The 17,476-nt window shown below is 39.0% G+C and overlaps 1 protein-coding gene across 2 annotated transcripts in view; it reads right to left on the reverse strand.

The window, feature by feature from the left end:
- Positions 1-2,210: 2,210 nt before the first annotated feature.
- igsf11 (immunoglobulin superfamily member 11) overlaps positions 2,211-17,476 on the reverse strand; it is a 122,926-nt gene continuing 107,660 nt past the window's right edge. For both annotated transcript variants that reach the window (XM_086260914.1, XM_086260915.1), the window contains 5 exons: positions 15,482-15,689; positions 14,902-15,057; positions 12,159-12,281; positions 8,085-8,232; positions 2,211-6,072 (listed from right to left, as the gene is read on the reverse strand). In XM_086260914.1, the coding sequence (XP_086117040.1) occupies positions 5,520-6,072; positions 8,085-8,232; positions 12,159-12,281; positions 14,902-15,057; positions 15,482-15,689 (1,188 nt within the window). In that variant the 3' untranslated portion in view covers positions 2,211-5,519. The remainder of the gene's footprint in view (positions 6,073-8,084; positions 8,233-12,158; positions 12,282-14,901; positions 15,058-15,481; positions 15,690-17,476) is intronic.

Consider the following 17,476-nt stretch of genomic DNA (forward strand, 5'->3'; position numbering starts at 1 on the left):
AAGATAGTGTGTATGTTGTACTACACTCTGTTATTCACAGTCAAATTATTATTGTATTAAAAGGTGTGCATTCGATAACATAGCTGCCAGACAAAACTCCAAAACGTTTTCACACACAAAATATGCTTAGCTTTGTGCTTAGATGTGATATTAAACAGAGAATGGACTTTTGCATGACAGGAGATGGGAAAAATACTGGAAAGAAAATTGCTTTAAAATTGTTGTAATTGTGCTCATTACACAGACCAGCATCTGTCAGCCTTGTGACCAGAAAATCATGTATGCACACGCACAGCCTCAGCTGATGAGCTCATCCTTTTTTCTTTTTCTTTTTTTTTTAATTGACTGGGCTCTCAGGTCCATTTGCCTTTTTTGTAGCGGTCGTCCCAGTGGTCACTTGGGTTGATTTTTAAAGCTTACATGGGCTAGAGGAGAAATAAAGGAAGGCTGGTGGAAATTCAGATTAGAAACCTTGAAGATTAATGGAAATCAAATGCACTGATTGAGACTGCATTAAGACAAGGGTTCAGCCCACTGCAAGTGGAGTCTCCTATTCAACTGCATTTAAATGAGTCCATTAACACTCACTCCATTACCGATGAATACTTTTGCCTTTCATAATGAATGGTTTGGAATTTACTGCCTTGAACTCTTTTGAACGAACATAAGTGAAGAGGCTGCATGAATAAATAGTGCCCCCTAGTGGTTCAATAAAGGTCTTCACCTCCCAAAACTGCAGGGAAGGATTTTCAAATTATTATCATTATTATTATTGTTGTTGTTGTTGTTGTTGTTGTTGTTGTCATATACAAACTATTGAACAGATTCAAATCATCAATGCCATGTATAAATTATTTACATAATGGAATCACCAAGGGAGGACTCCCATAACAATAACACACATACTAAATAAACTAGATAGAAACAAACTGAAAATGTAATGCCTTAGTGCTAGAAAATATCCCGTATTTTATGATGGATTATGGTGGTATAATTCTTGGACAGTGGGCTGCAAAAGAATTCATTCACTAACATGCACCTGTTCATTTGTTCTATATTTCTTTATAAGCTGACTTAGGCTTGCTTAGGCTGCTACACCTGCAAGCATGCCCCATGTAAGCGGAAAAAAATAGATGGATAGATGAACATTTGTTCATTCAATTATTGGTTCTGTCACTTGGTTTACAGTCTCTTAAAGCACTTTGCTAGACCCACAATTTCTTTAATTGAAATTTATCATATCTTGTTACTTAAAAAATTGAGGAAACTACATAAGTGGAGGACAAAAGAAGCGATGGGCCTAAAAAAAAAGCAGTGTATCTGAAAGTCATGTCCTAGAAATAGGAACAAAAATCCAGCAAAGACCTGATGCAGAACCTCAGCGATACATCTGGCCCTCCAGTTGTTGCAGCTACTGTTCACTGAAGTCTCCTCAGAAGTGGAAGCATGACTGAGGTGTGCCAGATTACACAAGAAATGGATTGAAAATCAGTGGCAGGGAGTCTTAAGGAGTGATGAATGCCAATGTGAGAGTTTTGGTTCAAATGATCATCGATATGTACGGAGGAGATCAGGAGAGACACTGAGCATCTACAGCTATCTGTAAAACACAGTATTCCTGAAGGCAACTTAAAGACATTACAAGAAAGCTTGCCAATGATTCAGGCTGTGTTAAAGAATAAAGGCACTCATACCAAATACTGACTTGAAAGTCAGTATTTGGTATGAGTCTAACTCTGTTTTTGCCTTATATATTATATATCCATGTATGTTTAGACCTTTTAATAAATCCCTGAACCTATTTCCTTTTTTTCTAGCAAAATATAAAGAAATAAACGTTGGCTCAAGTCTGAAGTGAAATTGTGTAATAGTGTGAAGTCATTTCAAATAGAAACAAGGAGGGTGTGAAGAAACTAACACATGGTTATTTTTCATATTGTTATTCTATACCACTCCCTTTTTATGGATGTCTTTACAGCCAGCACCACCAAGGGCCCAATTTATGAGTCTGAGAGAAAACTTTCCAAGGAAACTGTATTTTACCTATATTACTGGGGTAATACACTAGTTTCTTCGTCATTACTGCTGACTAAGAAATTGAAAGTGTATCAGTGTATTTCAGTGCATGTATTCACTGAAATACAGTTAGGGAGTTTGCATCATGTCACAAGCACACATACACAAAATGAGCAGGATGCCGACTAGGATGTATTAACAATATTTATTCACTACAAGCTCCAGTGTTATTTTTCCTATTTCATTTCAACCCAACAGTCAGAATGAGATGTGTTTCTTTTTCTTTACATATTTACAGATTGGTTTCACTATTGGCAATATATCACATTTATCTATATACACAACCCATTTACCACCTTGTTGACACTAAGCACTTTGAATGGTCACTAAGACCAGAAAAGCGCCATATAAATGCAGTCTATTTATCGTTCTTGCCAGCCATCAGCAGAAGATGTTTGTTAAATATGGGTTAAAACCTCAGTAGATTTCTACTGATTGTGTTCTCTTTCCGCCTTATCTCTTGAAAACAGAGGGCAGAGCAAAAGTAAAATAAACTCCATTTAGTTTTACTTTTGGAACTTTCCATTCTCTTTAGGAATAAAGCTAAAGGCCTTAGAATAAGAGTTCAGTAATGCTTTCAGAAAGTGTTCAGGGCAGGGACACTGGAAGAGATTGTGAGTGAAATATTCACAAAGACTTTATTATGGAAACACTGACAGACAAAAAGGAGGGGATGCGATCACTGATCTTTGACCATCTGCCCTCGTTTAGCCTTTCTCTATTTAAAATCAGTGTGTTCAAGTGCCGTAGCTCTCCAGCACTGTAGACAAAGGAAAACAAAGAAAGAAATGGGTCCATGTAGTCAGACCATACATGAGCAAGTCAGTTTATGATACTGGAGTAACTGATTAATGTAAACTGAATACTGAATAAATGAAGAATATGGAGATCCAAAGTACCAGCCGTTATAATGTCAGAAAAGCAATTCTGGGTTATGGTGAAGCACACGTAACTGTCAGGACATTAACATCATAACATATTAGGCCTGTATAACTTGATATTTATTGCTCCCATTATCAAAATATTTGGTGGGATTCGTCTGAAAGTGAGTACTGAAAATCAGTATTTCATTTAAAAATGTTCAAATATTGACTTTAAGTTACCTTTTGAAAAGTGCAAGTATTTCTGAACTGATTACTCATCAAATGTGGTACAAGCGTACCTCCAAGTCATAGCTATGGATAAATACAATTTGGTTTTGGAAAGAGGTGAAATGAAAGAGTAGGAGAAAAAAAAAGGTTAACAGTGAGACACCTTCAGTTCTCACTATAATGATTTTAATGGAAGAACATGACAGCCAATCAAAAATACAAGAAGAAGAAGAAGAAGAAGAAGAATGCTTGATTTTAAACTTTCAAAACATCTACTGAAAGTTTTTAAAAACTTCTGAGCCCGTACATGGACTGATGAGAAAATTTGAACTTTTGTCAAAAACAGACAAAGTATGTTTTGAAAGGCACTGCACAAAAACAACGAAACCTCATCGCAGCTGGAAAGCATGTTGGAGGAAGTGTCGTGGTTGGATGGAGGCTTTTTCAGCTACAGACAACTTTTTTTCTTACTTCTATCAAAGACTTGAAGAGCACATCTGTTTACTTGTCATCGGTTTGGTCAGATAGTGTGTATCTAATGAATAAGAAAAAAATCATTTTTTAGTAATCAGTGCAGAAATCCTGTTATTTCCAAAAAGAGTACGTAGGCAAATTGTACGAAGAGTTAAAGTAAATAAACATCAACCCCTGATTAAATGAGTAAAGTCGTCTATATAAAACATTTTTTTGTGACACAAGTGACACAATTGCATTTGTTACAGAACACTTGCTCTCTAAGTGTTTTGTCTAGTAAGACAAAATGCTAAACAGCACATTTTAACTTTTCCAACAAACACACACACATTTTCCAATACTGCATTTACCTTGAAAAGCGGCTGTGTCCAATATTGCATCGTTGCTAGAAGGATTTATAAGAAACGGTGCCTTCAGGCACAAAAAGAAATGAACATGGCTAAATTTGGAAAGGTGGGACATGTTGAAATTTGGTTGGAATACAAATATGGTGGGTCAGAAATACAGTACCTTATACAACACACATATCATAAGCTGTAATGAAACACATAGCCATCCGTGTTAAAACACTGCATTTACCCCACATCTCCTAACGAAACCCTTCACTGAAACCAGTAGCACAGTCTATGAAACCTAGCTTGTTACCAGTGTAGCAGAAAAAAACCTGTTTTCAAATTAAGACATGTGAGCTGTAAAATATGTGTTAGATGTGTATTTTCTTTGATTTACAATCTAGCCTACTTTTGCAATATGTACATTAAAAAAAATATTTAGACAGAGAAAAAAAAATCAGCTTTAAATATATATTTATCTCTGTGTTTTTAAAAAATCATTTATGAAATAAGCGGTCAGCTTATTTCATGTCAAAGCAGCAGTGATGTGTCATGAACCAGGCTAGGACAACAGCAAGAATAAAGACAGCAAACACTAAGGTCCATCTCCATCCGGTGGACAGTAGCTTTCTGTTGGGAAAGTGGCACCAATTTTTTCTCTGGTGCCCTCTTCAAATATTACCACTGTTCTGTGTGTGTGATAAACTTTAGATGTTATGGGAAAAGCAAAATGTTAGTAAAACTATTATTAAAACTTTTCATTCAGTGACTTAATGTATGTTTTGCCTTGTATTGCACCCAGTAACACCCACTCGCCTTTACGAGCTTCTAAGGCCATTTGAAACCCCATCATTTCATTCACACCTTCATCTTTGGGGTACTGCCAACAGACTTTAAGCATTCACGTTTTCATGTATAATCCTCATCATCTCTATCATTTCCCTCAACCAAAATTACAACAAAAATGAAAAACGAACAAACAAATGGGAAAAAAAAGCAAACTTGTTATGTTCTGAATCAGGGATCACATGCATTTATTTAAGAATCCAAGCTTGCTTTTGTCTGACCATGCAGTATGGACACACTGCGATGTGCGTTGCTTTAAAAAACAAACAAACAAAAGAAATCAATCATCACAATGATCCAGCCCTGAAAAACACCTGGGAATCCAGGTTCTGTAGGATGTTTCACGCCAGCTTTGGGAATTCATCCAGATGGTTTTAAAAATAGTTGCCACTGAACCCACCAATGAAATCCATCCAGTTAAGGGGATGATCAGATACCACGTAGTGCTTCTCTAGAAAAAACAAACAAAAGAAAAAAAACACCGGTCCATCAAGGAATTGGCATCAAATGAACTCTGCACTGTAAAATCCCAGTTTGTTTGGAGATAAAAAGGTCGAGACATACAGAAAGACACAGCTGTAAAGGGCAGCGGGCTGCTTCAGCCCATATTTAGTCTGCTTCTCATCGGCGGATTTCAAACATTGCAACCGAACACTCATTCAGTCTCGTTTTGAAAGCTAACAGTTCCTCAAACTCAATTTCAAACAAGTGAGCCCGCTCTGCTCTGGGCAGGCACCATGACTGGCACCGCCCCCATCCGCTCCAGAGTGGCCTGGCTCACGGCGTAGGAGTGTGTGTGTTGCCCGTGTGCGGACGTCACCACCGGTTTGAGGCTCACGGTGCCGTTGCTGCGCACCATGTTGGGAGGGGAGGGGGCAGAGTTTGTGGTGACCACCAGAGTCTTTGGTGGCGGGAGGGTGTGGCTGCCGTTGGCAAACGACGTCGTTGCTGTCGTGGGCGGGGGGTGGCGGGAGAGCGGGGTTGAGCCTGGCGCTGTCACTGCTGCGCCGTGGCCTTGTGCTGCGTTCTGGCCTGGGCCGTGTCCGTGCGTGCCGTGAGCAGCGGCAGAGTAGGTCTGGCGAGCGTCTCCATTGTAGCGCGTGTAGGAGTTGGTGTCATAGTTGGGTTTGGGGTTGTGCCAGTAACGACTGTTGTACGTGTTGGTAGACGTGAGCGTGTCGTTCTCTGAGGAGGACGCGTCGGCATGGAAAGCCTTTACTGATGATGACCTCTTAGGAGGAAGGTCATCCTCTCTGTTGAGGAGACATTTGAAAGAGAGCACAGTTAGACATGCACAGCTTTACACGCAGATTACAATAACTGCCTGTACCAACGTTTATGGTTTGCATGGGGAAAAACATTAGAAAACTGTTTTTCATTAAACGCAATTTTATGATATTTATTTTGTTAATCCTGTGCATTTATAGCAAAGCAAAAGATCACAGATAAAAGATGTCAGTAATACAAGAAGTGAAGGCCAGTTAGTTCAGCTTCATATATTTAGCACAAATTTCCATAAAAGATTAATTCAGCTTCACAGTGCAGCAAAAGTTCTACTGAGAATCTACAAGGTGCTTATGTATTCATGTGTGCACTCTGATCTTCGTGGAGCCTATTAAATATAATGTGATAATCATTGCGAAGCCGTGTGCGAGTAAAGCAACAAAAAAATGTCAAAACTATGATCAAATAATTTTATATGTATTCAAAAGTATTTCAAATGAAGTCGACAAAAACTTCCTGCCTTTCTGTTTTTCTATTTTCATGAGCTCCTGAGGCATATGAGATGAAGTGTATTCTTTGTGATTTTCTGTTGAGGAAAAGCAGAAGTGTAAGGGTGGACTGACAGTTTTATTGCTATCTCAGTTACTCAGAGCTACAGATATCTGAAAGTAAACTAATTTATCCTCCAAATAAGTCCTGGAGTAATTTAGTGGCAAATTTACAGCTAAGGTAAACAACTGACAGAGGATTTAAAAGACAAACTAGCCTGTAATTAGGAAGAACATTTAAGCCTATTACTGGTGTAGTTTTCAGAGCTTTCAGTGCTGACACGCTTAATATTCTACAACAGGAAGCACAAAGCCAACGCTGCATGTTTTTGATTTTTAAAATACATCAGACAGGCCATAAATGTCACCCTGCAACCTTCTGAAACACTAAGTATGTGATTAGCTCAGTAAACAAACCCTGCTTTACTTCAACAGAAACTCTATATTAAGTATAAACAATGTCGTGGAAAGACTGACTAAAGAGCTGCTTAATTCTGAGAAACAAACAAAACGCTTTGATGACAAAATACAAAAACTGCACAAAATGGAGAAAAGCTGGACTGTTAAATAGCTTTTCACCTGATAGTAACAGACAGTATGGATACTGGATACTACTGGTACTTTATTTATAAGTAGTATTTCTATGTTATGCTACTTTCTACTTCTACTCCACTTTATTTTTGGAACCAGACATCCCAACACAATTTATTTGAAATCTTTAGTTGCTTATTTGGCAGTAAAATTACATATAGCAACAAATAATGTTTAAATAAAATAACACATACAATTATGAAAAGTTCTATATAATATATTTTTATATAGGAAGTTGAAATATTTTTCTGATTCCCCACCCCCTTGGCTCTTGGTTCCCTCTGTGCCCCTTCATTAAAAAAAATCCTGGAAACGCCCCTGCATCCTAATAGCCTTAACACCTTATAAGGTAAACGCATTCTTTACGGCTCCTACACATCAGTCACTGGACAAATAAAAGCTTATCTTTAAATATAAATGTATTCAGTCTGAATAAATACATAAACTACACCCATTAGCCACTTGATCAAGCATAGTGCAATCTACTACCTTCCAACAGTCTGCCGTAAAGCCTTGCTTTTGTTGACTGATTCCATTGTGTGTTGTGATGGTGGTCTACTGAACTGCATTTCATTGAAATATCTTCCAAATATTTTTTTTCATTCCATAAGCACACAGTGCATTTAGGGGGCAAATCATCAAATGTATGTTGTCTAGTACAAGCACTCAGCACAGCGTGGCCTCAATAATAAAGCAGAATTATCACCTTTTTGACACAGTCAGCAAAAGCTGAAAATGTGCTCTCCATAAAAGTTCAGCATGCCAGTGCCGCTGCGTTACAGGTTACAGACATACTGAGTAAACGTGGTGAGCGTACAAGCTTGCAGATGCACTTTCACACCAGCTACATAGTAATGAAAAAGAAAAAAAGAACAATGGAAAAACAGCAATCAAAGCCAAACCTGATCTCATTGGGAATCTCCTCCTCATCATATTTGTTCTTGTTCTTCCAATAGAAGAGTGTGACCACCACTAACAGGGAACAGATGACGACTGCCAGGACTCCTGTGGCAATGGTTCCTGCTATTAGACCTACACTCTGAGGCTGGGCTGCAGGACAGACAGACAAGAGGATGACATTTGAAAATGACCAGAGAGCTGGATGAGTTGGCCAAAACTACACTTAAAAAAATTATCTAGTAAACAGATTTCATTTCATTACACACAGAGAAGAGAATCAAAAAATGTATTTGGAAGTTTTCAGTCTTTTGAATATGTGGCTTTACAGCTGAAGGCCCCATCCAAAGTTGTGTTTCTTAATGTTTACAGGCCTCCCAAATACTGCACAGACTTTTTTAATGACCTCAGTGAACTGCTGTCTGTGATCTGTGTTGATTTTGACTGTGTAATTATTGCTGGGGATTTTAACATTCATGTGGACAACCCTCAGGACAAAGGGACTAAAGACCTGAGTAACACTCTGGGCAACTTTGGGCTGACTCAGCATGTAACAGAGGCCACACATAATAGAGGACACACTCTTGACCTACTGATCTCCAAGGGCCTGAGCATTTCAAAGGTTACTGTGTCTGATGTGGGCCTGTCTGATCATTACTGTGTTTTCTTTGAAAGTAAAATCTCAGCCCACACAAATATATCAACAACAGTGATCACAAAATGGTGTATAACTGAACACAGTAGTGCAATTTTTAACCAGGTCTTCCCATTAACACCTGACCTGCCCAGAGGGTCAGTCAATGAGCTCGTCAATAGCTTCAATGCTAACATGTTAAATGTAATGGACACTATTGCTCCCATTAAGGTGAAGGTTATCTCTGGAAGGAAAAAGTCTCCATGGAGAAACTCCACACTGGTGAAAAATGAAAAAAGAGAGTGTAGGAAAGCTGAGCGCAGATGGAGAAAAACAAACCTCCAGGTTCATTATGACATTTATAAAGAGAAACTTCACAATTATAATTTACAACTGAGGAATGCAAGGAGGTCCTACTTCTCTGACATCATCACTAAAAACAGCCATAATGCTCGGGTCTTATTTTCTACAGTTGACAGGCTAACAAACCCTCCTGTGTCAGTGGCAGCTGAACTTCATTCGACCATGGCCTGCAATGACTTTGCCAAATTCTTCACTGAAAAAATCCAAAAAATTAGACAAGCAATTGGTACATCAACAGCAGATCCAGGATATGTACTGTGTCCACCAAAAAACTGTTTAAACACCATGAAACAGTTTCAACCTATTAACAGCAAAGACCTGGAGGACATCTTAGGTCAACTGAACTCCTCCTCCTGCTGTTTAGATGTCCTGCCAACAAGTTTTTTCAAAAAGGTCTCAAAGACTTTAGAGTTACAGATCGTCAACTTTTCTTTATTATCAGGTGTGTTTCCAGAATCACTAAAAACTGCTGTAATAAAACCTATACTGAAAAAGGACAATCTTGACAAGACACAAATGAACAACTACAGGCCGATCTCAAATCTCCCGTTTTTAAGTAAGATCATTGAAAAAGCAGTTTCTCAACAGCTCAGTTACTTCTTAAAACAGAATAATTGCTACGATGCCTTCCAGTCAGGTTTTAGACAGAACCACAGCACTGAAACCGCTCTGACCAAAGTGTTTAATGACATATGTCTGAATACAGACAGTGGAAAAATGTCAGTCCTAGTTTTACTGGATCTCAGTGCAGCATTTGATACAGTTGACCACAACATATTACTCAAACGACTGGAGAACTGGACAGGTCTTTCAGGAACTGTACTAAACTGGTTCAAAACATACGTAGAAAACAGGAAATACTTTGTATCAATAGGTAACTTCACATCTGAGCAGACAAGTATCACATGTGGAGTTCCCCAAGGTTCCATCTTGGGACCCCTTCTGTTTAACATCTACATGCTCCCACTGGCACAGATTATAAACAACAACAAAATAAACTATCACAGCTATGCAGATGACACACAAATATATATATATATTTGAGCCACAATGTCACCAGGAGACCGAGGCCCTGTACAGGCTCTTGGTAAATGCATTGAGGAAATTAATGACTGGTTGTGCCACAATTTTCTCCAGCTAAACAAAAACAAAACTGAGGTAATAGTCTTTGGCGCCAAAGAAAAACGATTACAGGTCACCAGAGAACTTCAATCTATACATCTAAAAACCACAAACCAGGCGAGAAATTTGGGTGTAGTGATGGATGCAGACCTAAACTTAGAAAAACACATTAAGACAATAACAAAGTCAGCTTACTATCACCTCAAGAATATATCAAGGATAAAAGATCTGATGTCTCAACAGGACCTGGAAAAACTAGTCCATGCATTCATCTTTAGTAGGCTTGACTACTGTAACAGCATCTTTACAGGTCTACCTAAAAAATCAGTCAGACAACTACAGCTCATTCAGAACTCTGCTGCTCGAGTCCTCACTAAGACCAAAAAAGTGGACCACATCAGTCCAGCTCTGAGGTCCTTACACTGGCTGCCTGTCCGTCAGAGGATAGACTTTAAAGTTCTGATGCTGGCCTATAAAGCTCTGAATGGTTTAGGACCAAAATACATCAATGACCTCCTGACCCAGTATGAACCATCCAGATCCCTCAGGTCATCTGGATCCGGTCTTTTATCAGTTCCCAGAGTCAGAACAAACTCCCAGAAAGCCTCAGATCAGCTGAAACACTCAGTTTATTTAAATCCAGGTTGAAGACTCACCTGTTCTCAGCTGCATTTGAATAAAGCACCAAATCCACACTTTAAGCTTAAATTTCAAAACTTACATTTAACTACTGATTTTATCTATTGTTCTGATTTTATCTGTTTTGATTTTATATACTGTTTTGTTTGTTTGTTTGTTTGTTAATTAGTTAGTTAGTTTATTTGCTTGTTTTAATCAATTTTAAATCATGCTTTTTATTTGTTCTTGTTTCTAATGTCTCTGTAAAGCACTTTGAATCACCTTGTTGTTGAATTGTGCTATACAAATAAACTTGCCTTGCCTTGCCTTGCCTTGCCTTAATATAGCTCCTAAAATACATCACTAGATCTGTATGTCAGGTATTTCAGAATAATATAAGGTGTCACTACAATAAGACACAAAATAAGGTGTGGTCCACACTTGATAATAACAGACTGAGCACACAGTGCAGCTTTTATAGGCTGAAAGCCACATAAGAAACTAGAACAGCTGATTATCCTCCGACATCAGGCAATTGCCCACCGAGGCTGGCAGCTTCCAAATCGTCCAATAAATAAATAAATAAATAAAATATAAAAAAAAAACCAACCCATTTTTGAATATTGAAAACTTTGTCTTGCTTTAATGAAAGAGCCCCAGATGTACTAAACTGACCTTTTCTGTGCCAAATAACAATTTTCAGCGCCCAGCTGACACAACTTTACACAACAGATGTACTTGCCAAAATAAATAAATAAACAAGATTCTTTCAAGTCTAACGTCTGACTAACTTTGTCAAAAAGAGTTTGGGACAATCCTTGTTAAACATATACATCATGCCTTTTATTTAATATATGGCTTTGTAAAAAGCAATCTCTTTGTCATAATTAATGGATTCAAATTGTTTTTAATAAAAAAATAAAATAAAATCTCATTCACGAGCCTTTACGTCTGTATTGTGTCAGCAAATCACAAGTCTGGCATGTCTGGCAGACTCAGCACTCTGATACAGAGCCCCGGCCTGTCACACACTGTCAGATGACCAAAAGAAAACAACATGTTACAGCCCTTTCTGTCAAGCTATCAAAACTGCCCGACCCTGTCACTTTTATCACCTCTGTTTTTTTCCTGGTGTCAGATGTCAAGTGCTGCCGTGTGCAAGCGGCTCTGACTGTGCCCTTTGTTTGGCTGGATTTTGTCACATTTGTTTGTTTGCTTATGTCTGTGTTTGACGGCTGTCAGTCACCGAGAAGACTTCTGCTCTGCCACTAGCAGCCTTTCCATCTTAAACAAACAGACACGTGTCACCTTACCCGTGCCTGTGATGTTTGAGTATACTTACGTGCAACAACCTGCAGGTTCAGCAGACAAGTGCTCTTTCCGATAGCGTTGCTGGATGTGCACTGGTAGAGTCCTGAGGTGGTGGTGCTGATGTTTCTCAGTGTGACAGTGCCCTGCATCTGGTCTAAAGGACACAAACGCACGCACATACAGAGAGCCACATAGTAATTAAAGTTTCTAAAACACAACCATATGGACCCTGTGTTGTAACTCGCACATTTAAATAATTCAAACACACTTACATTGGTTTATACTTTTAAAAACTTCCGCTGAACAAGTTATACTAACTACCAATAGAGGGTGCTATTGTCTTCTTAATCCCAGTTGTGCAAATATGTTGTTCAGTAGAACAATAAAACTGAAGATTCCTTTTTCATAAATGATGAAAGGGTTGAGCTGTACACTACTGGATTCATTTAAATTGCATAAGCTTTTATTCATTTATTTATTTGTTCTTATCTTGCATATTTCCGCTGTAGAGGAAGTCAGCCAGATCTTTAACTGTTTTCTTAGCAATGACATGACAGATGTCATAGCTGTGTGCGTCAAACTAAACACACAGAGGATTAGGAGTGGCACTGGATTCCAGGAACCCTTTACAGTTTGAATGAAATGCAAGCAGAAGAAAACAAACGTGAATATTTAAAAATACATTTGTTATGTTTGTTTGCTGTTTTTTTATGTAAGCGGACATGTCAATTGTAGTCATCAAAAGGTAAAAACTTAATATATTATACATTAATGCAAAATTTATTTTAGAGGCTGTTAAATTATTTATACTGTAAATAATACCTGCAGCTATAAGTATAACCTCAGTAGTGAGTCATATTTTGGGCTACATGTTGCAAAACAAGCTAACAAGTGTGTTTTTTTCACTAATGAAGTGGATTTATTTTATGGCTGCTAGTCTGTTCCATAAATGCATGGACTAAAAACTACTTATTAATTCTAGGCTTGACTACTGCAATTCATTATTATCAGGTTTTCCTAAAAACTTATTAAGTATCCTAAAAAGTATTCAGCTGATCTAAAATGCTGCAGGACAAGATTCACAGGGACTAGAAAGAGAGAGAGTATTATTTCATTGTTTCCCTGTGAAACCCAGAATCAAACTTGAATGATCAGGCACCATCTTATCTTAAAGAGCTCATAGTACTGTATGACCCCATTAGAGCACTTAGACTGCTGGCTTACTTGTGGTTCCTTGAGTATTTAAAAGTAGAATGCGAGGCAGAGCCTTCAGCTTTCAGGCCCCTCTTCTGTGGAACCAGCTCCCAGTTTGGATTCAGGAGAGAGACACCCTCTCCTGAATCCTAACTGGGATCCAGCCTAGGCCTAGGTCACCTGATCAAGCCCTAACTATATAGTTGGGGCTCGATCAGGTGACCTAGGCCTAGGCTGCTGGGGACGTCCCATGCATGCATTCTGCATTTAAGCATGACTTATTATTCATTGTTGGCTCTCTTCCACAGTGTGGCTTTTGGCTTCCCCTCCCCTAGCTGGTTGCAGCACATGGCCGCCCCTCCCTGAGCCTGGTTCTGCCGGAGGTTTCCTTCTGTTAAAAGGCAGTTTTTCCTTCCCACTGTCACGAAGTGCTTGCTCATAGGGGCTCATTTGACTGTGGGGTTTTCTCTGTATTATTTTAGCTTCTTTACTTTACAATATAAAACACCTTGGAGCAACTGTTGTGATTTGGTTCTATATAAATAAAACTGAACTGAACTGAAATGAACAGTGTTCACCAATACACATTAAAAATACTCGTGCACACAGATGAAACTTTACAGTCTAACTGAAATATTGAAAAAGAAAAAGAAAACAACAACAACAACAAAATCTAGATTATTTAAAAAAACAATTTTTGTGACAGGTTGTTTTTGTGTCTTTGTTGTTTGTTTGTTCATTTGTGCTAACGCCACTCCATTTTGTGGTGAGTCAGATTCTTTGAAGCGCTTTTCGATGTTATCATTTCAAAGGCCTGATTGCCAAAATTGCAAATTAGCATATCACAAAAGAAGATAATTGACATTTATTCAACCACCTTTGCAGCCTAATTTGCAATTATGATTTACTGAGTACACATTTCCTATTCTCCCTCTGCAAGTGCTCAGATAATTGGACTCATACCTGTTAACAGAAGACTGTTTCACTTTTATGATAATATGCTGTCTGCAATTGATGTGACTTTTGCACAGTGGGCTTTCTACTGACCAGTAGTGTACAGACAAAGAAAGATACCAGTGATGAATATTATTTCACTGTGCAGTGGGCACAGCTGGAAAAGAAAGGAGAGTGCACCACACCAGTCCTCTCTGATGCTGAAAACCAAATCCAACTCCAGTTTCTGTAAATGTTAAACGCTGGATGGCAGAAGAAAGTTATTGTATGTATTGCGGTCGCAGCAATGACACAACTGCAGATCTCACAATGGCACGTGCGGGCAGAGTTGGTATTCAGCATGAGGAAGGAGCACCACAAAGCAATATCACTTTGCTCACTTACAGAAACACATTGCTGACACACACACAAGCTCATTCACAAATTCACAGGTTCGAGTCACTACATCCATTCATCATCACCCTCAGCAGGGTCAGCGGAGGAGGATAGTCAGGAAGGGAGCAGTAGTTCAGGCCTGGCACATGACAGGTGGCAGTGATTTGGAGTCTGAGCTACGCTATGCGTGTGAGATTTACCAGCGAAGGTGGGGCAAAAGGGAACTCCGACGGCCAGCTTGTTTGTAATACCTTGCATGGCGTTGTGCGGCAGCTTGGGCAGCGCGTCCAGCTTCTCCCAGGAGTAGGACGGCGTGGGAATACCTTCCTCTGATTTGCAGATCAGCATGATGTCACTGCCTACATCCAGCGTCCCCTGGATTCGACACGCTGGCACCGAGGGGGGCACTGGCAGATGGAGAGAGTGGGCGGTGGTGCGTTAACCACTTTACAAAAGAAAACTAATTTTTTTCCAAATAGGGGAGAGAATTACATAATTTAAAAAATGTGCAGTCTCATTAATCAAACAGTCAAATATGATGTTTTTCTTATTAAAAGGACTCCTGACAAATTGAACAGTTTCCACTTTGCCACAGTGATGATTGTGCTGTTTATCTTTCTTTAATAAAGATCTGCAGATGGTAGAGAAGAAAATAAGACAAAACCTTCCTTTTTGGTCCTTTACTGTTATTAGCTGGCACTTGAGATGCATTTTTAAAAAAGTGAGCGCCACGTGCTCTCAGGTTATGAAGTACGCAACGCTTTCCTTTTCTCCTTTTTATTTTTGGAGTTGTGGAAAGAATAATGAAAGAAATGTGCTGGTGTACACTACCCAACACTGTGAGTCCGACGACACCAATGCTGCGCCCCCCTCTGTCTGGGAGGTTGTTGACCAGGCACTGGTAGGTCCCAGTGTCGGACACCTGGGTGTTGTTGATGAAGATGGAGGCACTTGTGCTTGGCATGGTGGCAACGAAGCCCACACGACCGATGAGGTGGTTGGAGAGGCTGAAGACCCGACCGCCCTGGTAAATTATCACCTGGATAAGGGACCAGAGAAAAATTTAAATTAAACTCAATATTTAAAATACTGTTGCACACAGTGTCAATTTTACTGTAATTTAAAAGATACAGATGAGGACTAAATTATTACCCCCATTGAAAATGTTTTTTCAAAGGTATTTTCCAAGTGCTCTTAAACAGAACAAGGAACGCAGTTTTTCCAAACATCCTATTTGTATTTTACACACTGAAACCAAAAGTATTTAATAATAACCAAAAAACTATTTGGCCCTCCTTATGCTAATGTTTGCATATCCTTTTGTCTGGATCACAACCTGCAGTTGTTTCTTGCAATTTCCACAAGTTTAACCCACGTCGCCTGAGCAATCCCTGCCCATTCTTCTTTAATGACTCATAAGCTCCTCCAGATTTGACGGTCTTCTGGCATGGACCTTGGTTGTCAGTTCATCCCAAAGATTTTCATAGGGATTCAAGTCTGGGCTTTGTGCAGACCAGTCAGTAACGTTCACTTTGGTTTCCAGGAGGTAGCTCTTCACTGGGAGTGACACATGTTTTGGGATGTTCTCATGTTTGAAAACAAAATGACGACCTAGACCTCGTTTTGCTGCTGAATGCTTGAGGTTTCCTTTCAAAAACATTCATGTATCCTACTTTCCTTATGGTTCTTTCCACCCTGAGGGGATTGCCCATTCCAGACGCACTGAAGCGTCCCCACAGCATGATACTCCCACCACCATGTTTCACTGTGGGGATGGTCTTCTTTGAGCCAGATGCCTCTCCCTTCTTTTTCCAAACACAAGCAGCATCTCTTTGGCCAAAGAGCTTCAGTTTCATTTCATCTGAAAAAGTATGCATAATCTAAAGGTTGTCCTAAGCATACTTGTTGTCTTCTTTGAGACTACATTTTCCCAACTTGGCTAAGTTATTCACATACCGCTGCCAGGCTTGTTCTGTGTTCGGTGCTGCATGGCTCTCCTTAAATTTCTTGAGTTCTTGACACTTGAAACGCTATGATAACTTTTTCTATCCATCTCCTGCTTTGTGAGCATTCAGTCTAAACTGATTTATTTTGCTTTTGGTATGATGCTTTCTCAACTGACAGCGCCAACCCTTGCAGTTTTTATACTGTTCAAATTGAAAGATAACACTCAGTTCTAACTTCATTTTACAAACTGAGCATTTCAATATTGACTGGTAATTTTATTTTTCCTATTGTGCACAAATATAAATAATTTATGCTAGTAAAGTTAAAAAATGCTGGATTCAAAATCCATTGCACTCCTAAACAAGCACTTGGGAAAATTTTGACAATAACAAAAACTTTAGATTTCATAGAGGGACGAATGATTTTTGTCCTCACCTGTAGATGATGTTTCCTTTAGTGTTACACATCACTCTCACTAGAGAGAGACCTATTTCTACATAGAGGCTAAAAATAGACAGTGGATAGAATGGAGCAAACTGACTTATTTCTCTGGAAGAAACAAACAAACAAACAGACAAACTAAAAAAAACCTTTTCATTTGTAAGTGGCCCTTTCTAGCTCAGTGGGTAGATTTAGGGGGAGAAGTACACACTAAAAGTATGCTTTCATGCTACTGTAAGGCTCTTCACATAAAAGCATGCACTAAATGTTATGCATAATTGAAAACATTTTAAATTAGAAACATATAAACTGCAATATGACCAATCTGACAGCAGCAATGCAGGCAGACGTCTGCACAAAGAGGTCAAACCCAGCAGGAACTTAAGGCAGAAGCTATCATTTTATCATTACATCCGTGACCTTTGAGAACAATCACAG

Source organism: Aulonocara sp. 'chitande type north' Nkhata Bay, linkage group LG14 (genome assembly GCF_057382095.1).
Source record: "Aulonocara sp. 'chitande type north' Nkhata Bay isolate Kocher_YH1m ecotype deep benthic linkage group LG14, A_spYH_male_GT1.1, whole genome shotgun sequence".
In the NCBI taxonomy this organism is placed as follows: Eukaryota; Metazoa; Chordata; class Actinopteri; order Cichliformes; family Cichlidae; genus Aulonocara; species Aulonocara sp. 'chitande type north' Nkhata Bay.